Source organism: Neofelis nebulosa, chromosome 18, assembly GCF_028018385.1.
Source record: "Neofelis nebulosa isolate mNeoNeb1 chromosome 18, mNeoNeb1.pri, whole genome shotgun sequence".
NCBI classification, from domain to species: Eukaryota; Metazoa; Chordata; class Mammalia; order Carnivora; family Felidae; genus Neofelis; species Neofelis nebulosa.
This window is the reverse complement of record NC_080799.1, coordinates 32,362,354-32,389,972: the sequence shown is the minus strand read 5'-3', so window position 1 is coordinate 32,389,972 and position 27,619 is coordinate 32,362,354. Positions and strand designations below refer to the sequence as shown.

At 51.0% G+C, this 27,619-nt stretch overlaps 1 protein-coding gene across 3 annotated transcripts in view; it reads left to right on the top strand.

The window, feature by feature from the left end:
* Window positions 1-27,619, top strand: part of ABCC1 (ATP binding cassette subfamily C member 1) — a 142,097-nt gene that overhangs the window by 46,264 nt on the left and 68,214 nt on the right. For all 3 annotated transcript variants that reach the window (XM_058710430.1, XM_058710429.1, XM_058710431.1), the window contains exons 4-8: window positions 2,730-2,867; window positions 3,800-3,925; window positions 16,258-16,319; window positions 18,518-18,649; window positions 26,973-27,203. In XM_058710430.1, the coding sequence (XP_058566413.1) occupies window positions 2,730-2,867; window positions 3,800-3,925; window positions 16,258-16,319; window positions 18,518-18,649; window positions 26,973-27,203 (689 nt within the window). The remainder of the gene's footprint in view (window positions 1-2,729; window positions 2,868-3,799; window positions 3,926-16,257; window positions 16,320-18,517; window positions 18,650-26,972; window positions 27,204-27,619) is intronic.

Sequence of the window (27,619 nt, the reverse complement as noted above, 5' to 3'; positions counted from 1 at the left end):
ACCTTGAGCTTCAGGTTAAGTGGGTTTGGTTTTCTTCTTCATTCCCAAACTTGGGTTGTAAAAAACTTCCTTGCGCCATGGGCCCCTTTCTCCTTGGCCAGTCAGGTCTCAGGATAATGTCCTTAACACAAACGCATAGGATCACAGAGGACACCCTTCAGGCACACACATGGATATATGTGAAGAATTTGTGATTACATTTATGTTGCCACTTGAGGTTTAACTTACATATGGTGGGACTCACTTTTTCTTCTTAAATAAGTTCCTAAGTTTTGATAAACCCACTCACACTGCCAGCTCCACAACCGGGATCTGCAGCAGCCCATCACCCCCAAAAGTTCCGTCGTGCTGCCCCCCCTCTGTGGGCAGCCCCAACCTCCACACCCCGGTCCCCTGGCAACTGCTGGTGTGTTTTCTGTCCGTGTCACTTTGCCTTTTCCAGAACGTCATGTGAATGGCACTCTGCTGGCTGGGGCAGTTTGAGGCTGACTTCTCTGACCTGTTGTGTGAATCCAGAGAGGTTTTGTTGTTGTTTTTTTTTTTTTTTGCAAGCTGCTCAGTGTATTTGATGGCATGGTTTTGCCATACAGTGTTTATCCATTGTTGAGTAAAACCAGTTAGCAAAAGGGGTGCGTGTGTGGCTCAGTCGGTTAAGCATCCCAGTCTTGATGTCACGGTCATGAGACAGAGCCCCAAGTCTGGCTCTGCTCTGGGCATGGAGGCTGCTTAAGATTCTCTCCCTCTCCCTCTGCCCCTCCCCCACGCACGTTCTGTCATTCATAAATATATAAATAAATAAATGCATGCAACGAAAGATTAAGAAGCAAAATAGATACATGCATTTCAAATCAAGATCTCCCAGCGGGTAGGATGCCTCTGTAATTCCCGAGCAGTGATGACTATACGTGATAGTTGGACATGTAACGTCTTCAGTTGTATATTTTCAGATAGGATTTCTTTTCAAATTTTCTTTTTTAATGTTTCTTTTGGCGAGAGCACGAGCGGGGGAGGGGCAGAGAGAGAGAGGGAGACCCAGAATCGGAAGCAGGCTCCAGGCTCTGAGCTGTCTGCACAGAGCCTGACGCGGGGCTCGAACTCATGAACTGTGAGATCATGACCTAAGCTGAAGTCGGACCGCTCAACCAACTGAGCCACCCAGGCGCCCCTTCAGGTGGGATTTCTAATGGTGACGGTGTCCCAGGTACTACTAATACTACGTGGTTTATTGCCATCACTCACAGCTGGGGATGCTGATGAGGGAAAGTGAAGCTATAGTTGTTTTCCTGTCCAAGTTCATGGATCCCTGGGTCCCAGCCACAGCCCGTCCTTGGACCCCAAGTTGAAACCCCAAGTCCTGAAGGGAGAGGTTTTGAGCGAGGGTGTGTCACGCCTGGCTCTGTGTATTGAAAAGCCGACTGTGGCCTCTGAGTGGAGAGCGGATTGGATTGTTGGGGCAGAACTGGAAGCTGGGAGTCCAGTGGGGGGCCCGTGGGGTGACCCAGAGTGTTGGGAGGGAGCTGAGGCCAGGGTGAGCAGTGGCTAAAGTGAGGATCTGCCTTGATGGCAGATCTGCAAGTTTCTGATAGATTGTAGGGAGTGAGAGAGATCCCCCCCCCCCCCCCACCCCCTAGGTGCATAGATGAGGACAGACAGGCGGTTGTGTTTCTGGGGAGTAAGGGCAGGGGCCGTGGGTGACCCTTCAGCTCCTCATGACTGGCTTTGGGGACACGCCTCGGGAGGCCAGCTCTGCCTGTCTGGAGAATGACCGTGGCAGTTCCTTCTGTAGAGAAAAAGTAGTTTTATCATTTGTTTTCTCTCCCTGATTGTAAAATCGGGGTGAAATGGAAGTAATAGCCTCAGGTGTCAGGAATGACATAAAATCCCATTGTCCCCCGCCAGCCATCATTCTCATAAAGTCCCCTGTAGGTGACATGCATAATTGTAGGTAGATTAAAAGTAAGCTTCATTTCCTTTTGAAGGAGAACAGTTACCACTGTTGCCCAGAGGAGAAGAATTCGTCCCAGTCAGGGATGGGATTTGAACATAGGTCTTTCTACCTGTAATTAAAGGCTTGGCCCACTGCCTGTTTTTGTCAATAAAGTTTTATTGCCACTCAGCCATGCCCATTCATTCAAGAAAAAGTGGGCCTATGTCTGTTCCAAAAAACATTTTTTTAATGTTTACTTATTTTTGAGAGACAGAGACAGAGCATGAGCGGGGGAGGAGCAGAGAGAGAGAGAGAGAGAGAGGGAGACACAGAATTCGAAGCAGGTTCCAGGCTCTGAACTGTCAGCACAGAGCCCGACGTGGGGCTGGAACCCACCAACGGTGAGATCATGACCTGAGCCAAAGTCGGAGGCTTAATTGACTGAGCCACCCAGGTACCCTGCCTACATCTGTTCTAAACTGAGCTTCCCCCCCCACAACTTTTCATCCAGCCCCAGATCTATTCATGATCTTCTTAAATTCCCACAACCTTCAAGTTAGATGCTATTGGCATTTCCGTTTTGCAGATGAGGCAGCGGAAGCTCAGAGAAGTTCAGTGAGTTGCTCAGGGTCACCCAGCAAGGTGAGAGCGGAGCTGGTCTTGGAGCCAGGTCCCCCCCAGGCTCTTTTTTGCACCACTGAGCTGAGGACAGCCCTGCTCCAGTCCTGACAGCTGCCGGGGTTGTGGGCGGCCATGGGGCCCGGTCTTGTGACAACTCCTGTTGTATGCTTCTCTCTTCCAGCTGCTTGCTACCTTTTTAATTCAGCTCGAGAGAAGGAAGGGAGTCCAGTCCTCGGGGATCATGCTCACTTTCTGGCTTGTAGCCCTACTGTGTGCCCTTGCCATCTTGAGATCCAAAATCATGACTGCCTTAAAAGAGGTAAGTGGTGGCCTTGAGCGGCCCTTGGGAAAGGTGCTTATTCCTTCCAGCTTATGCAGAAATCGTGCATTGCCCTGGGATCCAGACAATGAGTAGTGTATGGGCCCAGCTTCTTCCCCCAGGGATTTCGCTAACTCATTCAGCCTTCCATCTAGAACGTTCTTTCTTCAGAGCCCCATTTACTTGTGTAGCTTCAGGGGCCCATGTGGGTTCTCTAGGGGTGGGAGCCCCAGACAGGTGCACACCACCCTCTGAACCCCAGTCAGCAGTGAACAGCAAGGCAAGTCAACTGTAGATAATCTTTAGTGTGCACCAGAGCTGAGCGGGGAGTGGTGTTCACAGAGCGGCTGCCCCCCTAGGGGGCCCGATACTTGACTAAGGTTTTTTTCCATGAAGAGTCTTACCGACTGCTGACAGTTACTCCGACAGGGTTTCTGAGCCTCAGCACTAATGGACATTTTGGACCGGAGATGTCTTTGTTGTAAGAGACTGTCCTGACCTTTGTAGGATGTTTGTGGGGCATCCCTGGCCTCCGCCCGTGGATTCCAGTAGCAGGCCCCAAGTCAGGGTGAACAGAAATGTCTCCAGATGCTACTAGATGTTCTTTGGGAGGCAAAATCCTCTGTGATTGAGAACCACTGATCTGTTTATACATGGAGAAACTCAAGTGCACAGAGGCTGAGTGAACTGACAAAACCCCGTGGCCAGTACGAGCGGGGCCAGGCCTTGAACGTGGGCCAGTTAACTCTCAAGCCTGAGCCTCCTTTTGCCACATTGGATGCCCTCACCAGGCATCTGGGAGCACGCCGTGATGGGACTGCCTCTCTTCTGTTAGGGCAGGAAAGATTACTGGGTCTGCACCTGCTCCCCGGCCTCTGCAGGCTGCTTCCAGAAAGTGACCTTCTCTTCCTCCTTCCTTGCCACACTTCTAGGGTGCTGAAATTGACGTGTTTCGCGATGTCACTTTCTACATTTACTTTTCCCTCGTGCTGATTCAGCTCGTGTTGTCCTGCTTCTCGGACCGATCGCCCCTGTTCTCTGAAACCATCCACGACCCCGTAAGTGTGATCGGAGACACGGGTGTGTGTGTGTGTGTGTGTGTGTGTGTGCGAAACATATTATACGATGTTAGCTAACATCGATTAGACACTTGTTCTGTGACAGTATCATCCACGTGGGATCTCGTTCCATCTTCCCCCCTACCCCTCCAAGGCCCAGAGAGAGAGGTAACATCCTCCTTCCCACTCTACAGATGGAAAAACTGAGGCCTCTGTGTGGCTAGGGGGACTTAAGGAAGGAATCTGCTTCATACTTGTAAACGTCTGTGTCTTACAGGCCCGCCGGTTTGATCATTTGGTTGCCATAGCGATTTTAGAAAATGTCAGCAAAACATTTAAACATGAAGATATTTCCCCTTTTAACAATGCAGGTTTTCTAGAATAACGAAAAGTTGTGTCACTATTCGGGCCATTGCCCCCCATAGCAGTACTTGAGCTCCACGGAGGAGTGCGGCCCTAGTCTACACGGTGCCCAGCACTCCCTCTTGTATTACACAGTCTGCTTCCTTCTTTCGTGGTATGTCCCTGGCCCTTGAGGGATTTGAGTTTGAGACCCTGAGTCTCTTCTGTTATTTTGAGGGAAGCAGGAATCTTCTCTGGACCAGTGGGTGTGAGTGGGTGCGGTAGAAATGACCAATCTTCCTGTTGACAGAATAAAAGGGAACATAGCCGTTGACCACTGTTGCCTCCGTTCTTCCTCCTGGCTTCCCCCTTTTCCTTCCTCTTTGCCCCTCTCCCTCCTTTTTCCTCCCTCGTTCCATCTGGTGCCAAGTGCCAGGCCCCGGTCTGGGCACAGGGCTGTGGCAGTGCCTAACACAGAGATCTTGCCCACCTCAGTCTTATGTTGTCGTGTGGGCCGGAGGGACAGTCTGTAACCCTGGACCCAAGTGTATATCAGTCAGGTGGCAGTGAATCTTGAGGAGGAGAGGAAAGCATGGAGAAGAAATGCATGTGATGGTTGAGGGTCGTGTGCAGTTTCGAGTTGATAGGCGCCATCAGGGAAGGCCTCCCTCATGAAACCTCACTGCGGTGCGGGAGCGAGCTGAGCAAATACCAGATGAAGAGTGGTCCAGGCGGGGTTGGCAAGTGCAAAGGCCCTGGGGCAGGAGCTGCCATGGACTGTCAAGGGAGCAGCAGGAAAGGCCAGTGTGCCTGGAGCAGCATGAGGCCACAGAAGGCTAAGACATGGCATCTCAGAGGTGGGGACCGTCGCCTGCAGTTGTGTGAGCCATTGGACTTTACTCTGAGTGGGAGGGGAACCTTTGGAGCATTTATTTGACGCTTTGTTCGTGGCTAGTCAGCTGTTAACTGGCAAAATGGCAGCAAGGGCAGTTCTCAGCTGCTGCGATTCTCTGGGGTTTGGCCTGAGCCTCATCAAAAGGCTGAGGCTGCCTTCATGGAGGGTGAAGGCACCTGTGGGGAATCGGCTCTGAGGAGCCGAGTTTTTACGTCTAAAAAACATAGGTGTGCATGTTGTTGTACGTGTGCACATGCATCTGTTTTCGTTCACGTGTGCGTGTGCATATGCGCATTAGCGTGTTCTTGGGCGCGTGTGTGTGTTTGTATGTGTGCAAAGTTCACAAGGGCAGCGACAACGCCTGGGGCGCCCACTGGATCCCGGCTCAGGCCTGCCACAAAGGAGAGGGGCTCACATGTCTGTGGCTGCCGTGTCTCCTGCTGAGCAGGGTTTGTGCGCATGGCGGTGGGTGTTGGTCAGCAGCATGTCCCCATCAGGAAACATTTATTTATTTATTTTCAATTTATTATGTTTTTTTACATTCATTTTTGAGAGACAGAGCACAAGCGGGGGAGGGGCAGGGAGAGAAGGAGACGCAGAATCGGAAGCAGGTTCCAGGCTCCGAGCCGTCAACACAGAGCCCGACGTGGGGCTCGAACTCACAGACCGCAAGATCATGACCTGAGCTGAAGTCGGACGCTTAACCGACTGAGCCAGCCAGGCACCTCGGGAGAGGGAATTTCTGATGTCTGGTTCCCTCTGGGGATCTGGATAAAAATTCCTTTTTCTTCTTTCCCCGGGTGCCCATACGTTAGGGTGGTTCGTAGAGCTGGCTTCTTCCTCCATTGTGCTTTCTGCGTTCCCAGCAGCCTGGGCCTTGGGCCTGCTCTGCCACACTGGGGCAGCTGGAGGCTGGGGTGCCCAGAACTGGGACACTCTGTGTCTTGTCCCCAACCATTCAATTTTAGGAGTCTAAGCTTACATAGATGGTTGGACTGTTAGACCCTAACTCACACCCTAAATCTGATGGTGACAGCACGAAGCCTGCTTGGGATTCTGTCCGTCTCCCTCTCTCTTTCTGTGCACTCCCACTCTCAAAATAAAAAAACTAGTAGTTTATTGTTACGTTTCATAGTCCTGGCTGTTGCCCGGGCTCAGCTGCGGTTCTCCCTCGGGGTTTCCCTGGTGGTAGCAGTGGGAAGGCGGCTTCTCACTCACTGGGCTGGTGGTTAGCACCAGCCCCTGGCCGGAGCCTCAGCTAGGGTTGACGGTCCATGTCAGGGTGGCTTGGGTGATCTCACAATGTGGTGGCCTGTGTCTGAGAATGAGTGTTCCTAGAGAGAGTGCCAGGCGGAAGCTGTGTCACCTCTTACGACCCAGTCCCAGATATCACACGGTATCACTCCTGCCACAGTCTGTTGATGGAGGCATCCACAGAAGTCAGCCTGGGTTCAAGGGCTGGGGACACAGACCCCACTTCTAGATGGGGGAGCGGTCAGGTCTCGTTCTAAGACGAACTCATGAGATGGCAGATAATGTCTGGCCCTCTTTGGACAGTGCAGTCTGCTGTGTACCCGCAGGAAGCTTGTGGCCTCGCGGGGGACAGCCATTGAACGGGTGGGCAAACAGCCGTGTACCTGCAGTTGAGGTGCAGGCTGGGAAGGCTGGGAATCAGCTTATGGGACTTAGATTTGTGACCCCAGGCAAGTCCCTCCTCCTTTCAGGACCTCACTGTTCCCTTCTTGAAAGTGGGTTGAGCCCCATTTGGTGCTGGGATCTGAGGCCGGTGATCAGGGAGAGGAGGACACCGTTAGGTGCTTTCTCTGCCTGTCTCCCCATTATCCTCAGGGCTCCCATCACAGCGGAGCCCAGAAGATGGGGAGAGCCCAGCCCCAGCTGCTGTCCTGACTTCGGAGCCGCAGTCACATGTTGTCTGTGCACACAGGGAGCAGTCAGCCTTGCCCTGGGGTGGCCAGGGGCAGGTGGGGCCTGGGTGGGAGCTGGCAGCGCTGGGCTTCTCCAGGCTCCTGCTGAGTCACCAAAGTCGGCCTCCTCTCCAGCTGGCCCTGTGCCCTTTGCATGACTCAGACAGCTGTGCTGGCCCTGGTTTTTCCGTGGGGCTGCTCCCCTCTGTACCTCCAGGCCCTGGGCTGCCTGGAATCTGGGAGCGGCTCATCTAGCCTTCCGGGGCTCTCTTGGGGTTCCTGTCTGGCCCTTTCTGTGATCCTTGTTGGCCCCAAGGCTACTGCTTAGAATGGGGCCCGTGAGAGGAGGGAGGTGTTTCCTTTTGCCCTTGGAGGCATCAACGGCAAATGTGGTCATATAGCGGACCCCCACTCCTCAAAGTGGGGTCTTTGGACCGACGGCACTGGCATTCCCCGGGTGCTGTTAGAAATCCAGAGTCCTGGGCCCGCTGAGCCCTGCTGGGTCATAGCCTCATTTTAGCAGGATCTACGGGTGGTGCACGGTTGAAAAGCTTTGGTTTAGGACGTTTAAAACGCATGTAAAACTGCCCAGCTCATTTGGCTTAAGAGGTAGTTTTAGTCCTGTCCATAAATATGGGAAATATTTCCCCCAGCACTTTGCTGTGAACATGGAAAGTGAGTACCCATCCACTCTCCAGTTCGATTCTACAGTTAACATTGTGCTCAACTTGCTTTATCACATATCTGGCCAACCAGCCAGCCAACTGGCTCATTTTTTTGGTATCTGAAACGTACTTTGAAATACTTAGTATGCATTACCCAGACATTTGCACCATGCAAACCACTAGCCAGAGTGCAGTATCTGTATATGCTTCTGTTTTATGTTTCTCTTAAAGCAGAATTTGCATAGTGAAATTCCTGAATGTAAAAGTTACCGGTTGAGGAGTTGTGACAAATGAGTAATAGCCCAAGCCTTTATCAAGCTACAGAACACTACCAGGACCCCAGAAAGTTCCCTCCTGCCCTTCATGGTCAGTCTTGACCCCTCATACAATAGAGGCAGCCACTGAACATGGACTGCTTTGTGGACGCATCGTAAAGTCTGTTTAAAAAAATTTTTTTTAAATGTGTATTTATTTTTGAGAGAGAAAGAGCATGAGCAGGGAAGGGGTGGAGAGAGAGGGAGTCACAGAATCTGAAGGAGGCTCCAGGCTCTGAGCTGTCAGCACAGAGCCCGACACAGGGCTGGAACTTGAGAACGGCAAGATCATGACCTGAGCCGAAGTCAGACGCTTAACCGACTGAGCCACCCAGGCACCCCTCATAAAGTCTGTTCTTAAGGCTTCTCTCCTTTATGCTGTTGGTCACTAGTGGTTTGGTATTGTGCAGGGGTGCAGGGTGGAGGGGCTCTGGGTACTGAAATGAACAAACTTGACCGTTGAGGAGGGGGCACCGGGCAAATAAACCAAGAGCTATGGACAGTGGGGCTCCGAGGCAGGAAAGTGCTGGGGGCTGAGGGGCTGGAGGAGAGGTTCCTAACTCAGCCTGAGGCTCCAGGGCCAGCGTCCAGGGGAGGGGAGGCCTGAGTCTGAGAAATGAGAGGCGTCGGCCGGGCTTGTAAGGCCGGACAGGACGGGGCTCCCGGTCGAGGAACCAGCACATAAAAAGGTCCAGCTGTATAAAGGACCTTGTAGGTGTTTGGGGAACTGCAGGGTTCTGCTTGGTTGGTTCGGAGGGACCTAGAGCTGAGCTTGCAAAATCAAGGGTAGAGTTCCATGTCACCGTGAACACTTGGGATTTGGCCATGTTGGAAGATTCTCAGCGTGGGGGGTGGGGGGGATGACACGCTCAGGTTGCAGGTGTTTTCAGGGACCCCTCTGGCTGAAAGTAGGAGGGTGCCTGGGACACGGAGGGGCTGGTGGCACTTAAATAGCCAGCTCAGCAGCTCAGGCGGGTCAGGAGGAGGGCGGAGCCAGTCAGTGACCCTGTGTGTTGTCTTTTTAAGTTTCTTAGTCCTCGAAGTCTCCTGATGAGGCAGGGCTGTGAGTCTCATCTTATACATGAGGTTACTGAGGGCCAGAGTGGTGAAGTGTCTTGCCTGAGTTCACCAGGCTGGATCAGAAGCTCTTCCTCAGGGTTGGCACACCGAGTGTGTATCTCTTGGAAGGCTCTGGGAGCACCCCCAGACTTTGAGTCAGTAGCTCTTGGCGGGACCCATGCCTTTGCAATTCTAACAGCTTCCCAGGCGTCGTGGATGCTGGCACTGGGGGACCCCGTCGGAGAACCCCTGCTGTAAGCCGTATGGCTGTGTCATCCTCCCCTTACTGCTGGGCATCTGGGTGGTGCAGAGTTCGAGTAACCGGCAGGAGACTAAAAGAGTCAAAACCAGAAACGCTGAGCGGGGATCCCGAGCATTTCTGACAGAAAGGTCAGAGTGCTGAAAGACCCGTTCCCCAAACTGCCTGGTGGGAGACAATGAATGACCAGCTCTTAAAGAACCAGTGCTTGGGGCTGTTGTACCAAATTGGTTTAAGCCACGTGGGTTTTGGCCAAATCGCCGGGTGCCAGATACAGATGCCAAAGAATGTGGCTCTCTCTGTACGTTGCATAAATCAGACTCTCTCTCCCTCTGCCTTCATCCAGGGCTTGTCTGAATTACTCTCCTTTCTAGGTGAATGGGAGACCAGTGAATAAGCTTCCTACATGCAGGGACAGGAGTTAGCTCTGCTTCAGCCTCCAAGGCTGGGAAACCCCCTCACTGACAGCGTTGCCATTCATGAGTTACATCAGAATGTTCTGCTTGGTTTCCATTGAATGGAATGCGGTCTGGGTTCTCATCCAGCGCCCAACCCATTTCTTTTTCTTTTTTTTACATTATCCATTCTTGGGGCGCCTGGGTGGCTCCATCGGTTAAGCATCTGACTCTTGGTTTTGGCTCAGGTCATGATTTCAGGGATTTGTGAGTTTGAGACCCGCGTCGGGCTCTATACTGATGGCATAGAGGCTGCTCGGGATTCTCTCTCTCCACTGTCCCCCGCTCGTGCCGTCTCTGTCTCTCTCAAATAATAAATAAATAAACAAATGTAAAAAAAGTAAATAATAAATAAATAAACGTAAAAAATAAATAAATGTAAAAAAGAGCTCAAGTTGTTTTTATCAAATAAAGCCTTCTATGTCAGATAGGGGCTTCCAGAAACCAGATTCCAACTTACCTGTTTCCTTTTCTGCACTGGCAGTGGGGACCTTCTGTCAGCCTGACATGACTCCTAATAATCTGAAAATCCCGGGGTGCCTGGGTGGCTCAGTTGGTTAAGTGTCCAGCTTCAACTCAGGTCATGATCTCACGGGTCGTGGATTTGAGCCCCGCGTCCAGCTCTGAGCTTTCGGATTTTGTGTCTCCCTCTCTCTCTCTTTCTCTTCCCCTCCCCACTCATGCTCTGTCTCTGTCTCTCTCTCTCTGAGAAATAAATAAACATTAAATAAACTTAAACAAAAAATAACCTGAAAATCCCTGTTTGGATTCAAAGGAGGGGGGAAGTGAATTGGACAAAGCTCTTGGAGAGTGCAAATTAGAAACTGTGAAACGTTCTTGTAAATAATGTGATCTCACTGCTTTGGCAGGGTGCATTTTCTTGCAGCAGCTGGGATTTTTAGTAGCCGGGCTGGGGATTCCTCTTTTCCCTCTGGGCCATCGTTTCTTACAGTCTCAAGGGTACGACCCCCATTTGTATACAGTAGGGCGAAAAGGGAATGAACGTGCCTTCGATTATGCAGTCACAATATTGCTTCCTTCTTGTGCCACGGCTGGAGTTGCCTGATGGTGAGAGAATGCCGGGATTGGTGAGCCCCCTGTGCGCATAGATGCCTAATGCCCTGCTGTTTGCACGGTGTCTCTGTGCAAATGAGAAAAAGACATTGTACCCCCTCCGGGTGGATGAGTTTGGGAACGGCCGGCCTCCTCAGGCTGATGCAGCCCCTCAAAGGCACAAGACTCGGGGGTCTTGTTGAGCTGTGTCTCATTCCCCACCTGCCCCTCAGCTGGGCATCTCTGTATGAGGTCTGTAACCTGCACAGTTATGCTCCATGTCCTGTTGCAAGACTCAAGGAAGACTGGATTTGGAAGCAAACGGCCATCACTTGGGCTCTGGTTTTAGGCCTTAGTAACCGCTGTCTCGGGGTGTTGTGGGCTCTGATGTAAGCAGGGCTTAGCCAGCTTATTCCGTAGAAAGCCAGATAGTAAATATTTAGGCTGTGTAGACCATGTAGTTTGAGGTGCACCTACTCAGCTATGCCATTGCAGCTCAAAAGCAGATGCAGACAGTGTGTAAATGAGTGGGCGTCACCATGTACCCATCAGACTTGACTTTACCAGCAGACAGCCTGTGGGCCTTTCTTTGGCAACTCTTATATGAAGCATCTGGTACAGTGCTTGGTGCACCGTGATGCTACGAGAAATAGAAGTGGGTACTTTTGTTTCTACTGTTAGTATTAATCCCATTAATCCCATTTCTCCCACAGTCACTCCGCACCAGGTACTGTTCTAAGGATGTAACATGCTTTGTCTCATTTAAGCGCATCACCAGGTCCCTTGGCCAAGGTCGTCACGGCTAGTATGTAGGGGGCAGGGCTGGGATTCAGAGCCTCTCTCTCACCTCCTTGCTGTTTGTTGCCTCTGACATAAGCAACCCCCCTGGCCCCCTTCTCTCCTGGGACCTTCATTGTTTTCCTCTGGTGCAGCTCTCTCTGTTTACACTTCTTTTTCTTTTTTTAAGTGTTTATTTTTGAGACTAAGAGCACAAGCAGGGGAGGAGCAGCGAGAGAAAGAGACAGAGACATAGAATTGGAAGAGGCTCCAGGCTTTGAGCTGTCAGCACAGAGCCCGACATGGGGCTGGAACTCATGAACCGTGAGATCATGACCTGAGCCCAAGTCGGACGCTTAACCACCCAGCCTGGTGCCCCCCTGTGTTTATACTTCTGTATTTATTTGCATCTTGGTTTGCTTACTGTTCATCCCCCCAAGCTGGGAAGCGGTATTGGGTGGGGACCTCACTGTGTCGTGCATAGCCCTGTCCCCAGCCCGTAGCCATCTCCTGGCATATAAGCAGGCCCTCCCTAAACGTTTGCTCAAGAAATGAGTCATTGCCAGCTGTGCCCCCTCCCCCTCCCGCTCCCTGCCGGAACCCCGGCTTTTCCCGGTGCGTCAGAATTGGGCTACAATTGAAGTGCATGTGAGATTCCCTGATAACTCGCTCACCACCAGCCCACAGAGCAAATACCACCACCTGTTCCATGAATAGTGTTGCCACCCCGGGTTGGAAAAGTTCCAGCTTACAACAAAGTGAACACAGTTCACTTCTCCCTCCTTACAGTCCTGTGAGGAAGGCGGAGCAGCCGGCAGACCTGCTCCCATCTTTCAGATTCAGAAACTGAGGCTTTCAGGTGAAGGCACTTGCCTGAGGTCATTCAGGTACAAAATGGCAACCCTGGGATTTGAGCCCTGGTTCCACAGTTGGAACTTTCTCTGTGTTAGATGGGTCCGGAACGTAGGTCTGTGAGGCGGCAGTGTCTGATTTCCTTATTAAAACTTTTGTGAGGGGGCACCTGGACGGCTCAGTCAGTTGAGCGTCTGACTTCCGCTCAGGCCATGATCTCACGGTCATGCGTTCGAGCCCCAGGTTGGGCTGGCTGCTGTCAGCACAGAGCCTGCTTTGGATCCTTTGTCCCCCCGCCCCTCCCCTGCTTGCGCTCTCTCAAAAATAAAATTTGCATTAAAAAAAAAAAATCTCCTGAGGCCAGGGCCCCAGCCCGAGGTCTAAGCTGGTCTGGGGTGGGACCTTGGCCCAGCGTGTTCGGTGAGCTTCCCAGGTGATGTTGGCACAGGCGGGGCTGGGACACTCCAGAAACTCCTGGTACTCCATGGCCCCGGAGTGGAGCCCAGGATGCGTGTCTGTCACTGGGGAAGCTTTTCATCTAGCTTTTCATGATGGAAACTTCCGCGTGTGCACATACGTAGACGGCAGGGTATCACCAACTGCCACGGACTCTTCACCCTGCACCGCGTCGTAGGTAAACATTTCAGCGTGTATCTCTGGAAGGCAGGGCTTTAAACGTATTTAGTAACTTGTTGTTTTGAAATAACTTGACTTACACAAGGTTGTAGAAATGGTAGAATGGCTGTCTGCCCTTCTCCCCAGTGAGAGAGTAGGTGAAAGAGAAGAGTTCTTCTTTGATTGCATTTTCTTAAAAAACACATTTTTGGGGGGCGCCTGGGTGGCTCAGTCGGTTAAGCGGCCGGCTCCGGCTCAGGTCACGATCTCGCGGTCCGTGAGTTCGAGCCCTGCGTCGGGCTCTGTGCTGACAGCTCAGAGCCTGGAGCCTGTTTCAGATTCTGTGTCTCCCTCTCTTTGACCCTCCCCCGTTCATGCTCTGTCTCTGTCTCTCTCTGTCTCAAAAATAAAGAAACGTTAAAAAAAAAAAACCAACACATTTTTTTAACGTTTATTTATTTTTGAGACAGAGAGAGACAGAGCACACGCAGGGGAGGGAGCAGAGAGAGAGGGAGACACAGAATCCGAAGCAGGCTCCGGGCTCTGAGCTGTCAGCACAGAGCCCAACGCGGGGCTCGAACCCACAGACCATGCGATCATGACCTGAGCCGAAGTCGGATGCTTAACAAAATGAGCCACACAGGTTGCCCCTGAAAGAGAAGGATTTTAAACAGTAAACCATTGCTACTGCTATCTGGCCTGAAAGCATTAATAATAATTGTTGGATTTCGTCAAGTTTTCCAGTCACCCATTGTGGCTGCAACGCGGCACATCTTAACATTCTGTCCTTCCTTCCTTGTATATTAGCTGGACCACTTCTATGCAGAGACACTTCCCCTGTGGGGAAGTTCCTTTAGAAAAGGTGGGAAAATGCTTGTTGTCTGACCATCTTCTCTTCTCAGAACAACGGCTTGCTTCTCTTGTGTCTTTTCACGCACGATGCCAGAGAGTTGCTCTTTATTTTCCGCGTCCGTGTGAGATTGTGTATTTAAACATATGTGATGTTGAAATGGATGTTAAACAGATGTCTTAGTCCGTTCTACTTAGGATCCTGATTGTGACTCACACTGTCCCTTTTTGGGCTAATAGGAGTCACTTCTGGTTGCTTCTCAGGTCTTGGGGCGCCTGGGTGGCTCAGTGGGTTAAGCGTCCGACTTCAGCTCAGGTCACGATCTCGCGGTTTGTGCGTTCGAGCCCCACGTTGAGCTCTGTGGTGACATCTCAGAGCCTGGAGCCTGCTTTGGACTGTGTCTCCCTCTCTCTGCTCTTCCCCTGTTTCCATGCGTGCTCTTTCTCCCTCCCTCCCTCCCTCCCTCCCTCTCTTTCTCTGTCTCTGTCAAATCTAAATAAAACATGGGGCGCCTGGGTGGCTCAGTCGGTTAAGCGTCCGACTTCGGCTCAGGTCATGATCTCACGGTCTGTGAGTTCGAGCCCCGCGTCGGGCTCTGTGCTGACAGCTCAGAGCCTGGAGCCCGTTTCAGATTCTGTGTCTCCCTCTCTCTCTGACCCTCCCCCATTCATGCTCTGTCTCTCTCTGTCTCAAAAATAAATAAACGTTAAAAAAAAAAAATTTAAAAAAAAAAAAAAAAAAAAAAATCTAAATAAAACATTAAATTTTTTTTTTTAATTTAAAATTTAAACTCCACCTGAATTTAGCTTCCTTGGTATCAGGCTTATCTGGTATATTTGCTGCCAAACCCCTTTGCCAAGGAGACTCTGGGAGTTAAAAACAAACAAAAACTTGATGCCCTGGTCCCACCCTCAGCCAGCTTAATCAGAATCTCTGGGAGGTGGGGACCAGGTACAGGTTTTTTTTGTGTTTTTTTTTTTTAAATTGCTCGCAGCCTGGATGGAAAACCACCAAGGCACAACGTATGTTCTCGCCTGGCTCTCCCGTGCTGTGTCTCTGAAAAAGGGCTAGAGACCTCATCCTTGCCTGGCGAGCGCCCTTCACCAAAATGTGTATTTCAGAATGTCGACCTCCATGTATCTGCTTGGAATGGAAAGTCGGCCCTTGCTGGTGGTCACAGAGGCTCCATGCTGACATCACTCTCCCGGTCTTTGCATTATTGTTGGATTGTGTCGGTGACTTCCCATTGCCCTTGGGATGAAGACCCAAATCCCTTAATTGGCCTGCAGTGTAGACTGGTCAGCCCCCTCTTAGTTCCTGGAATAGGGTTGTATTCCCTTCTGCCACGGGGCCTTTGCACACACACCCTTGCTGCCAAAACTACCCTGCCTCTCCCCTTTACTTGTCATCCTCTACTCTTCAGAGCCCAGCTCGGGGATGCCTTCTTTGACCTTCGTCAGAGAGATCAGCCCCTGTCCGCTTATCCGCTCTCTTGCCGTGAGCTCACTAAGATACCAGTGATCCCACCGGTAATACTGACCTATCTTCAGGAAACAATCCTCACTGCAGTTGTGGTTGAGTGCCCGCTCACAAGATCCTTTGATTAATGGCTCTTTCCGGACACTGCTAGGGGCTCGTAGTCTGTTTTCACTGCTTGCCTGGCAAGGTCATCCCATGTGTCTGTTCCTCTGTGTCTTTATCTCCAAATCGAGGATGGTGATTTTATCTCCTTGGTAGGCTGGTTCTAAAGATGAGATGAAATCGTTTGCATAAAGTGCTTGTAACACAGCTCGCTCACAGAGAAGTTAGCAGGTGTTATTCCTACCCCCGTGCACGGCGGGCTTCCTGACGGCAGGGATTGTGTCTGCTCAGATTTGTGTGCATGGTGCTAGGCATATAGCAGGTGCTCAGAAAATACTTGTTGAACGAATGAGTGAATGAATGGCTGGGGTAACTTTGCGGGACCTGGGCAGCACCGCCGCCACTGGGTCGCGGTGGGGATTTAAGAGGGGGCAGGGATGTGGCACACTGTACCACCTTTGCACATAGTAGTCCTTCAGGAAATATTTCCTGGGTGGAAGTGGGAAGCTGCTGTGTGTTTCTCTGAAGGCCGCCGGGGCTCAGGAGGGAACCCCTTTTGGGGTGCCAGTCCTCGGCGTGAGGGTGGCTGCTGGTCATTTGAGAGGAAGACTGGTCACGAGCGCCGGCCCAGATGAGAAGATTAACGGATCATTTCTCTTTTCCTCCCACCCTGTGTTTTCTCTCCGCTAGAACCCCTGCCCGGAATCCAGTGCCTCCTTCCTGTCCAGGGTCACCTTCTGGTGGATCACAGGGTAAGGCCAGGCCGGTGCTCTCCCTCCCTCACCCTTCCCCCGGGTGCGAGCGTGCCTGCCGGGAGCCTGTGTCTCAGGTGCTGACCCTGCGCCCACATGCACGGACTCGAGTTGTGTGAACCACGAATGGCTTGCACCTCTGCTCACGGCTTCACCTGGGGCCCTTACAAGCCTTGTGCTCTGAGCTTTCAGATTTGGGTACTTTTTTTTTTTTTTTATGTCAGGTATAATTACCAACATTGGCATTGTTTCAGACCCCTTGCTAGCAGAAAAGTAATACCCGTGCTCCATAGGAAATGTAAGAACACGCATAGATCAACAAGCAGAAAACACCCAAGGCAACCACTGACAGCGGTGTGATGGGCTCCCCTCTTGTCCTTTTTGGGGCACATTTTTTTCCTACACATCATCAGCATCTTACCTGGGATTATTTGAATCCTTTTCTCCTCTGATAAGCCGGTTCCTTGTCTTTATAAACTTTTCCCAAATACTTTTTTTTTTTTTTTTTATTAAGTAGCTTTCAAATTACTGTTAAGAAATAGCTTTTTAAAATTTTTTAATTTTTTATTTCTTTATTTATTTACTTACTTTTAATTTTGTTTCTTTTGAGAGACACCGAGAGAGCAAGCCAGGGAGGGGCAGAGAGAGGGAGAGACCGAGAATCCCAAGCAGGCTTCGCGCTGTGAGCCCAGAGCCCGACACGGGGCTCAGTCTCACAGACCACGAGATCATGACCTGAGCCGACACCAAGAGTCAGAGCATTAATTTGAATGTGGACTGCGGGTTCTGCCATCATCGCTCAAATTTCTGATTTTGGTAACGGTGCTCTGGCTTCTGTGACAGCGTGTGGGTTTCCTTATGGGGATACACGCTATTACAACCTAGTCTGAAGTGTCTCAGAAAAGAAGTGTGTTTGTGGACGTGTGTGTTTATGGCTAGAGACCCAGAATGGCTCAGCAGATGTGGCAAGATGTAAGGAGCGGTGAAGCAGGCGGAAGGCAGACTGGGATTCTTTGTGCAATTCACGTGATTTTCCTGTGACTTTGGTATTAATTCAAAATAGCAAGTTACAGTGATAGGTTTACTTTTTATTACGCAAGTGTTCAAACACGTAGAAAGATTAGTCTAATCAGTCTCAATAAACTCATCACCCACATTTGACAATTATTAATGCTTTGCCACTTGGCCTTAAAAAATATTTTTTGTGGGGGCACCTGGGTGGCCCAGTCAGTTGGGCATCCAGCTCGGCGCAGGTCATGATCTTGTGGTTTGTGAGTGTGAGCCCCGTGTTGGGCTCTGTGCTGACGGCTCAGAGCCTGGAACCTGCTTTGGATTCTGTGTCTCGCTCTCTCTCTGCCCCTCCCGCACTCATGCTCTGTCTCTGTCTCTGTCTCTCTCTTTCAAAAATAAATAAATATTAACAAAAATTTTATTTTATTTTTTTTTAATTTTTTTTTTTAATGTTTATTTATTTTTGAGACAGAGAGAGACAGAGCATGAACAGGGGAGGGGCAGAGAGAGAGAGGGAGACACAGAATCAGAAGCAGGCTCCAGGCTCTGAGCCATCAGCCCAGAGCCCGACGCGGGGCTCGAACTCACAGACCGTGAGATTGTGACCCGAGCTGAAGTCGGATGCTTAACCGACTGAGCCACCCAGGTGCCCCAAAATTTTAAAATATATATATGTTTAAAAGAGTTTTTTTTAAAGGTTATTTTATTTTGAGAGCGAGAAAGAGCTTGGGAAGGGCAGAGAGAGGGGGGGAGAGAGAGAGAATCCTAAGCAGGATCCACGCTTAGTATAGAGCCCCACACAGGGCTTGATCTCATGAACCACAAGATCATGACCAGACCTGAAATCGACTCACACACTTAATTGACTGAGGCGCCTCCCCCCCCCCCCCCCCGCGCTGCCCCCAAAATATTTTTTAAGCAAATCAGAGCGATTGTAATGATCTCTACCTTAAATAGTTTGTGTCTCTAAAAAATGAGGCCGTTTTGCCCTGGGCGGCCTCACAGAATTAGCAGTGATCATTTAATGTGCCCGTATGTGCCATACGTATTCCACTCTTGCCAGCTATGCACTGCCCTCGGCCGCCCTGGCATGGAGAGCGGGCTGGCATGGCAGGTGTCGGCAGCGAGGGTCACCCTCCTCTTCCTCTCCAGACTGTCATCACCTCCCCCTTGTGTTTTGGCCCCAGGTTGATGGTCCGGGGCTACCGCCAGCCCCTGGAGAGCGCTGACCTCTGGTCCCTGAATAAGGAGGACACCTCAGAGCAAGTCGTGCCCGTTTTGGTTAAGAACTGGAAAAAGGAGTGTGCCAAGTCCAGAAGGTAAGTGTGAGCCTCTCTGCGACGACCTGACCACCCCTTTCCTGCCGCCTCTCGCTGACTTCATGGTCCTGGGCAAAAGCTGCTTTACTCCTCTGAGCCAGTTTTTGCTCATCTGCAAAATGGGCACGAGTTGTACCTGTAGCGAAGGCAGTGTGAGTAGGAAAGAAGAGAGAAAAATGTGCATCGAGCAGTGATTGGTTCTGTTGGCTCAGCAGGTGTGTGCCCAGCCGCACTCCCCAAGGCCGCCCCACTTTGCTTGCCTCGCTCACAGCATCTGGCCTCCTGGGTGTTGTTGCTGTTTTACGTGTTTTTGCTTCAGCACACCACGCCCATCACTTCCGAGGGTGTTCAGCCAGAGAAGCCCCCATCGAGGGTGCTTTTGACTGTGCTGGATTGATTGATTGATTGATTGATTGATTGATTTAATGTTTTTATTCATTTTTGAGACAGAGACAGAGCATGAGCAGGGGAGGGACAGAGAGAGAGGGAGACACAGAATCCGAAACAGGCTCCGGGCTCTGAGCTGTCAGCACAGAGCCCAACGCGGGACTCGAACCCACAGACCGTGAGATCATGACCTGAGCTGAAGTCGGACGCTTAACCGACTGAGCCACCCAGGCACCCCGACTGTGCTGGATTTAAAACTAAAATAGACGTTAGTTTTTCGATCCGAAGGTGCAGGGGGTTCTGTGTAGCCGCCTGTCCCTGCACCTGCACAGCTTCTGTCATTATCAGTATCCCCCACCAGGTGTATGGATGAACCTACACCTGGCACGTCATTATCCTCCCCACGTCTCTAGTTTGCATTATGGTTCATCCATAGCGTCCTCGATTTTCGATGCTCCTCCCACATAAGCTGCATGCCATCTCGTGACCTCTTTTCTCGGGTTGTTTATTAATTTTTATGTTTATTTTTGAGAGAGAAAGAGACAGACAGACAGAGTGGGAGGGGGACAGAGAGACATGGAGACAGAATCTGAAGCAGGCTCCAGGCCCTGAGCCATCATTATGAAGCCCAACTCGGGGCCCGAACTCATGAGATCATGACCTGAGCCGAAAGTTGGACGTCCCACCGACTGAACGCCCAGACGCCTCTGTTCTCAGGTTATTTTGGGAATCAGGCCAGGGCCTCCCCAGCACATTCTTTAATTTCCTCAACTCTGAGACATGTCAGTTGTATGATACATCATTACGTCAGGTGTCAACAAAAAAGGAAAATGGCTGTCATACTAAGGTAGGTCGTTGGCCCTGTGCACCCTGGGTCCAGAGGAGCCGGTTGAGAAGCTGTGAGTGACTTGGGGCAGCGGCTGGTGGCTGTAGGGGCAGAACAGAAAGCGGCTGTTACCAGTCCTGTGGTTTTTATGCGGTGGACCTGTCGTTGAGTTGCACTGGCAGACGATGAGGCCAGCCTGGTGTGTTGCATCTGCCTGAGAGCAGTTGGCCCTCCCAGAGAGAAACCCTGGACTTGAGGTCTGGTTCCTCACTCCGTTGCTGGAACACCCAGCATATAGGTCTTGGGTCAGGCTGGACTGGTGGGTGGGAATTTGGGACGTTGGTGCCATCGGCCACTGGGACGTCAGCAGAGGACCTTGTGACTCTGAGCTGGTGGCCTGTCCGTGGTGGCCATGGACATGGGAGAAGTTTTCTTAGGGGAGGCGTGTTGAGCATGAGTCTCTGTGGGTGAGCACGGCGAGACGGGAGGTGTTTTCTGCACATCCTGCTCCTGCTGAGTCTGGTGCCCGTGACCCGCATGAAGGTTCTCAGGCCCAGCTTCCCTCGCAAGCCCTGGCCGGTGGCATCCTTCGTGATGAGCAGGTTGCTGGAGACGGCGTGGGAGAGGTTGCCAGGGAGGCTCCGCGGAGAGAGGACTGGGCTTGCACAGGAAGCTCTGTCTACCTCCGGTCTGGCCCTCACTGGATTCGTTCAGCATATGTGATATCTGCTGATAATGTGTAGTCTTTTCAGACCCTCGGGGTTTGGAGAGGCTGTCCCTCAAGTCCCTTCGTGCCCTCCTCCCCTGTTTTGTACTCAGAGGGCTTTTTGACGGTTCAGTGAGATCAGCACCATCCGATCAGCCCTGTCCTAGGCCTGGGTAAATGGCGGGGTGGAACTGCACAAGTTGTCTTTATTTTGTGGGTGCAGCCACAGGCTGGGTGCTCCCATCTTGCCTGGGTGGACGAGGCGAGAGCTGGCGCCTCAGGCTCCATCGTGGGCCACGCCCCAGGGGCGTCCCTGGCTGTCTTCATACCCTGGCCATTAGGGGTTCTCAGCATGGGGGCTCAACGCCCTGGGTCATTGGCAGATGGGTCACTCGCTCTGCTTCCAGAGGCCTAAGCCAGATCTGGCACCTGTAACCTCTGTGGAAGTGGTGGGCGATTGGAGAGTCCTGTTCTGAGCTGGAATTTCTTGGTGTGGCCTTTTGTAGCAAGGCCTCTCCATTTCACCAGGAAACAGGATGCAGGTGGGAGGGAGAAATTATAGAGGGGCCCCAGCAGACCTTGTGGGGTGATGGATGTGTTCCCATTCTTGGCTTTGCTGACGGTTTCACAGTTGTATGTATCCCTACGTGTCAAAACTGACCAAATTGTATACTCCCGTGTGTGGAGTTTATCATACATCACTTATACTTCAGTAAAGCTAATATATTAAAAAATCAGAGTGTTGAAAGATTGGGTGGCTCAGTTGGTTGAGCTCCTGATTTCGGCTCAGGTCACGATCTCACGTTTCGTGGATTTGAGCCACGCATCAGGCTCTGTGTTGACAGCTTGGAGCCTGGAGCCTGCTTCGGACTCTGTGTCTCTGTGTCTTTCTCTGACCGTGCCCTCCCGCCCACGCTCACATTCTGTCTCTCTCTCTCAAGACTAAATCTAAAAAAACATTAAATAAAGATGGGGTTGAGTATTTTGCTCAATTGTCTTTGTTTTATAAAGAAATGCAACAGAAAATACAAAAAAACAAAACAAAGCACCAACATACACATGTTGAAAAGTGGTTCTCAACCTTTCAGACTCATTGCTGCCTTGAGAACAAAAGATTTTCTAACACTGATAGTTACTTTAAGGTAATATATCCATAGAAATAACCCACCCACATATCTAAAATTTTTTAAGTTAGCAAAATGCTTTTATTAGACTTTGTTTTTTATTTTTTTAATGTTTATTTTTGAGAGAGAGAGAGAGACAGAGTGTGAGCGGGGGCAGGGGCATAGAGAGAGAGAGAAATAGAACTTGAAGCAGGCTGTAGGCTCTGAGCCATCAGCACAGAGCTCGACGGGGGTGGAGATCATGACCTGAACCGAAGTAGGATGCTTAACGAGACTGAGCCACCCAGGCGCCCCTCTCCCTCAACACAAAAGAAAAACTGAAGTACAAGCGATTTGTAGTGAGACGGCATGTATTTCAGTGAGTAAATGCTCAGGTGCACGCTGGAAGAACAGAACGGAGAGTCACCGCTTGTCCCACTGTGGAGGATGCTCTGTGACAGCTGCTGTTCCCTCCACATCTCCAGACCCAGTGTCAGTCACCCTCACAGAAGACGTTTTACAGAGTGGTGGCCAACACTTGACAAAGTTCTGAACAAAATGCAGTGTTCCCTTAATGTCAACAATAGTTGCGTTCCTGAAAAAATTTGAGGTATATTTAAATTTGCAAACAAAACCCCATAAAACACTACACAATGTGGATTTATGTCTAAAAACAGAGTTAGATTCCGGGCTTAGGTCATTTCAGGCAAGCTCTTCAAGCTACACCCATTGCTGTTGGGATCTTTTTTTGGGGGGTGGCAGGGGACTGAAGTTCTGTCCGTCACAGAAGTCTGCTGTCTGGCTCCATCATTGACTGAGAATGTGGAATTTGCAAAACAACCCTCTCTTTGAGAACCTCTGGTTTTGAGGAACCGAAAGCATTCAAGAAACAGAAAACTAGAAAAGGGTAGGAGAGTAGGGGAAAGATCTTGAGTCATTTGGATTCGTAAACAACACATTTAAAATCCTGCCTGGGCTACAAGTTTCGAGGGGCTGTGCAGGTGTTTCCCACGCCCATTGTGGTTTCCAGAACTACTGTTCTGTGTAATGTTCCCTCTGAGTGAGTATGTGCATTAGGTTTGTAAAATCCGTTCCCTGCAGTTGTAGGTAAAGTCTGCCCTTCTGTGTTCGATTGGGTATTTATTACAGGTCAAACACCATGTTCAGAGTACATCCAGAAAATGTGCAAATTTTAATCGAACTAAGACTTTTTTTTTCTTTTACTGTTTATTTTTGAGAGAGAGTGAGCGAGCACGAGCAGGGGGACGGGGAGACCCAGAAGCTGAAGCAGCCTCCAGGCTCTGAGCGGTCAGCACAGAGCCCGACATGGGGCTTGAACTCACGAACTGCCAGATCATGGCTTGATCTGAAGTCCGACGCTTAACTAACTGAGCTACCCAGGAGCCCTGAGCTGAGACTGTTTTAAGTTTGAGATGTGGCCTCTCCTGAAGCCTTGAAGATGAATGACAAAGTCATCTGTAGCTCCTCATTGCTCTTTGGCTGATTCCAGCCCCGGTGAGGCTGCTTGCTCCCCGTCCCGTTCAGATTACCCTGAAGTTCTTGGTGTTCTGGGAAGGGCTGCCAAACCTCATTTCAAAGCCTTAGCTCCAGGCCTTGCCCATCCTCTTCTCCCCATTCTCTCATCCTGCGTGTCTGTGCTTTGACATCACCTCCGGGAAGCCCCCCATGATAGCACCCCTCACACAGTCTTGAGAAGTCATGATTGCTAATCCTTTTTTCTCATGAGGCTCTGTGGGGCTGTCTCCAGCGGTTGGCCCAGAGCCATGTGTTTAGTTCATTAGTGGACAAGTGACTGATGGGCATCTCTACCTACATTGGAATCCGATCCACAGAGAAAGTCCCTTTTTCTTCTGAGCCTTCAGCCTCTCCACCCCTTTTGGTTCCCCTGCTCCTGGGCAGTTAGTTTTCTCCTGACTCAGACCTTTCCCTTCCAACTTTCCTTTCCCCTCCCAGCCTGAGCTCACAGATGCCCTACTTGCTTCCTCTCCCCTCCTGGAGTGCCCGCCTCCTCTGTGGGCCTCTTTTTTTGCTGGATAATTTTCTTTCTTGGCTTGGCCTTAGCTGATCGTTCCCACTGTTCTTGACCTCTCCCACCCGGGCCTGAGCTTTCCTCCTTCTCTGCCTGCCCAAGACCTTCTCCCTGACCCTTTGGCACCTGTCTCTTGGCCTCCGGAAACAGCCCTGGGTCACCAGCAGCCCACACAGGCCCAGGGTCAGGTCCTGCTTAGGAAGTGGTGCAGAGAATGAATGGAGAGGGCCGAGCCACTCCCTTCCTGTCTGCCTGGCCCTCTTGTCTTACTTGCCAAGGACGCCTGCGTGTGCTAAAGAAAATTCTGAAACTCCTAGCTGGAATCCCAGCTTTGGGGGCGGTCAGTAAAGGGAGCAGGAAAGACCTTGTGTGGTGACATTGACAACGGGGTTGGTGGAGGGATATATCTCCCCTGCAAAGATGTCCGTGTCCTGATCCCCAAACCCTTACACGGCAAAGGGACTTGGCCTGATAGGATCCCCAGGGTCCTTGTAAAAGGAGGCAGGACGTCAGGGAGAGAGAAAGAGAGGATGGTCTGTAGTTGGCTTTGAATTGGAGGAAGGGGCCACAAACCAGAGAAATCTAGGTGGCTTCTGGAAGCTGGAAAAGACCAGGCAACAGATTCTCCCCTAGAGTCTCTAGAAGGAAGGCCACCTTGTGGGCCCCCTTTAGATTTCTGACCCCCCCCCCACCCCTGAACCACGAGGCAATAAATTTGTATTGCGTTAAGCCACAAAGTTTGTGGTAATTGGTTACAGCAGTTTCACCAGAGTTTAGGTTTTATTCTGGGTGCAGTGGAAGCTGTCAGGGGATGATCTGTTATCAGGAAGGTCCCTCTGGCTGCTGTGCAGGGACTTGGTTGTCAGGGAACAAGAGTGGGAAGAAATGAGTGAGCAGGGAGGAGGCCCAGGGGGTGGTCGCTTGCATGGGCCAGAGGCCGTGCACATGGAAAGGGTGGATGGATGTCTGCACACATCCCAGGAGGGAGACGGACAGGACCCGCGCCTGGTCAACCCAGGAGCATGGAGGAGATTCCCGCGTTTCTGACCCTTTCCTGGGGGCTGGGGGGTGGGGAGCCAGCCAGGGCGGGTTGGAGGGCTGTGGTCTCCAGCAGAAAGCGGCAGGTGGTATAAATGGTCAGATGTGGCATAGATGTGACAAAGGCGAGTCCTCTGCGGTTGAGCACTGTTCAGCGTCCTCCCGCCATGGAAGGAGTTTGCAAATCACAAAAGTTGGGTTGGGTGAGGATGCGCCGTGTATTTCGGGGTGGAGCCCACGTCGGGCCATTGGAATGTGTTGCCTTGACTGTAATTTGGGAGATGGGAGCTGGGGTGTGTGTCTCTCGCTGTGTAACGTATTCCCCCGTGTGTAGCAGCTGAAGATGAGAGCCAGCATTTACGATCTCACACGACTTCTCTGGGTTAAGGATCCAGCCGTGGGCTAGCAGGCTGGTTCCGGCCCAGCGTCTCTGGAGGTTGTGCTCGGCAGGTCAGCTGGGGCCACATCATCTGAAGGCTTGACTGGGGCCGTAGGCCCTGCTTTTAGTTTGCGTGTGGCTGGCAAGTCAATGCTGGCTCTTTGCAGCGTCTCACCATGGGATCTTCCCCCATTTCCTCCTCCTGTGGTACTTGGCTTTGCCCAGAGTGAACGACACAAGAGAGGGCAAGACGGAAGCCACTGTGTTTGCCGTGACCTGATCTCGGAAGTGGCCCGCCCTCCACTGTTTCTGCTCTGTCCTCTTCCCAGTAGAAGGGGACCCCACTGGGGCGAATGTGAGGGTTCTAGTTTCTCACATGGTTGCAGACGCTCGGCATTATATGACTTTGTGATGATCCACCGAGTGGACGTGAAGTAATATCTTTACTGTGGTTTTGGTTTGTGTTACCCGGATGACTAATGAGATCAAGCAGCAGTTCACGGTCATTTGCGTATCTTCTTTGTCTTTTTTGAAATTGGGGTTTTTTTTTTTTCCTTATTGTGTAGTGAGAGTTCTTTACATGCTCTGGTTACAAGTCCTTTATCAGATATTTCCTCTGCAAGTATTTTCTCTCATTCTGTGGGTTGTCTTTTCACTTTCCTAATTGTGTCTTTTGAAGCACAACATGTTTTTGAATGTTTTATTTGAGAGGGAGAGGGAGAGAGAGTGCGTGCGCACGCGAGCGAGCGAGCATGCACGAGCACGGGAGGGGCAGAGGAAGAGGGAGAGAAAGAATTGTAAGCAGGCTCCGTGCCCATTGTGGAGCTCGATTTCACGACCCGGAGAGCATGACCCGAGCCAAAATCAAGAGTCAGACGCTCAACCAACCGAGCCACCCAGGCGCCCCCAACGTGTTTAATTTTGACCACGTCTAGTTTATCGTTTTTTTTCTTTTGCGTCTGCGTTTTGTGTCATTTTTCAGAATCCATTGCCAAATACAAGGTCATGAAGATTTTCACATGTTTCCTTCTAAGAATTTTTATAGTCGTAGCTTTGTGTTTAGGTCTTTTTGACCCATTTCGAGTTGATTTTTGTACGTGGAATGAACTAAGGGTCCACCTTCCTTCTTTTGCGTGGCTGTCTGGTTTCTCCGTGCCACCTGTTGAAAAGATTATTCTTTTTCCGTTGAACAGTCTTGACACTGTGGATACCCTAAATCAGTCAGGTTTATTTCTGGTTCCACTGATAATGTGTGTGTCTGTGGTTCTGTGTGTGTGTGAGTGTGTGTGTGTGTGTGTGTGTGTGTGTGTGTGTGTGTGTGTGTTTATGCCTATCTTGATTAAGTTTTGAAATCGGGAAGTGTGCATTCTCCAATTTTGATTTCCTTTTTAAAGATTGTTTTGGCTGTCCTCGGTCCCTCAAGTTTTTATATGAATTTTAGAATCTGCTTGTCAGTCAACTTGGATTCTGATCAGAGATTGCATAGAATCTGTACATCACGGTGGGGCTGGCACTTTTCAGTGCCTTTCACATATATGAACACACTGAATTTTCCCAACAGCCCTGTGGGGTAGACTCGTCCCTCTGTCCCCATTTAGCAGATGAGGAAACTAAGGCCTAAAATGGTGAAGCCACTTGACCTCGAAGTCACAGAGCTGGCTGGCCAGGAGCCTGCGTCTGTACTCCTAACCAGCATGTTCAGCTGCCTTTTCGCCGTAACTGGTTTTCTTTGGCTGGGCCCCCCCGAGGGGGTGGGGTGCCCTGACCCTCCCCGCGGCTGGCCGGCCCAGTTTCAGGAAGACCCCAGAACCGCTCCACACTCCTTGTGTTCCAGGCAGCAGGCAAAGATCGCGTACTCCTCCAAGGATCCCGCCAAGCCGAAAGGGAGCTCCCAGGTGGACGTGAATGAGGAGGCCGAGGTTTTGATTGTCAAGTCCCCTCAGAAGGGCCGGGAGCCGTCTCTGTTCAAGGTGTTATACAAGACCTTCGGGCCCTACTTCCTCATGAGCTTCTTATTCAAGGCCCTCCATGACTTGATGATGTTTGCTGGCCCGGAGATCTTAAAGTAAGACCCCTTCCCTGCCCGCTGCATGAGTCTTTGTGTCCTTGACCTTTCACTTACGGTACCCTAACCTCTGCCTTGGGGTCACGTGGCCTGGCCCCGTGGGCTTGAAGCCAAGCCTCTCTGCCCTGACCCGCTTTGCCTCATGCTTTGCTCGAATACCATCCAAGCTAAGGCCACTTTGGTTGCAAGGAACAGAAACGTACCAGGCTTCCCTGAAGCCGAAAGAGGCAAGAGAGAGGATTATCTGTGGAAACCGAGGACAACAGAATGAGCCAGATTGTGTCGCACTGCAGCCTGAAAGCAGAAAGTCAGAGAGGAGCTCCCTTCTCTCCTCTCTCTGTTTGCCTGTCTCTTTCTGTCTCTTTGGGGCCACATGTCCCCTCTCTCTGCTTTGCTAACGCCGCCTCTCACAGTCT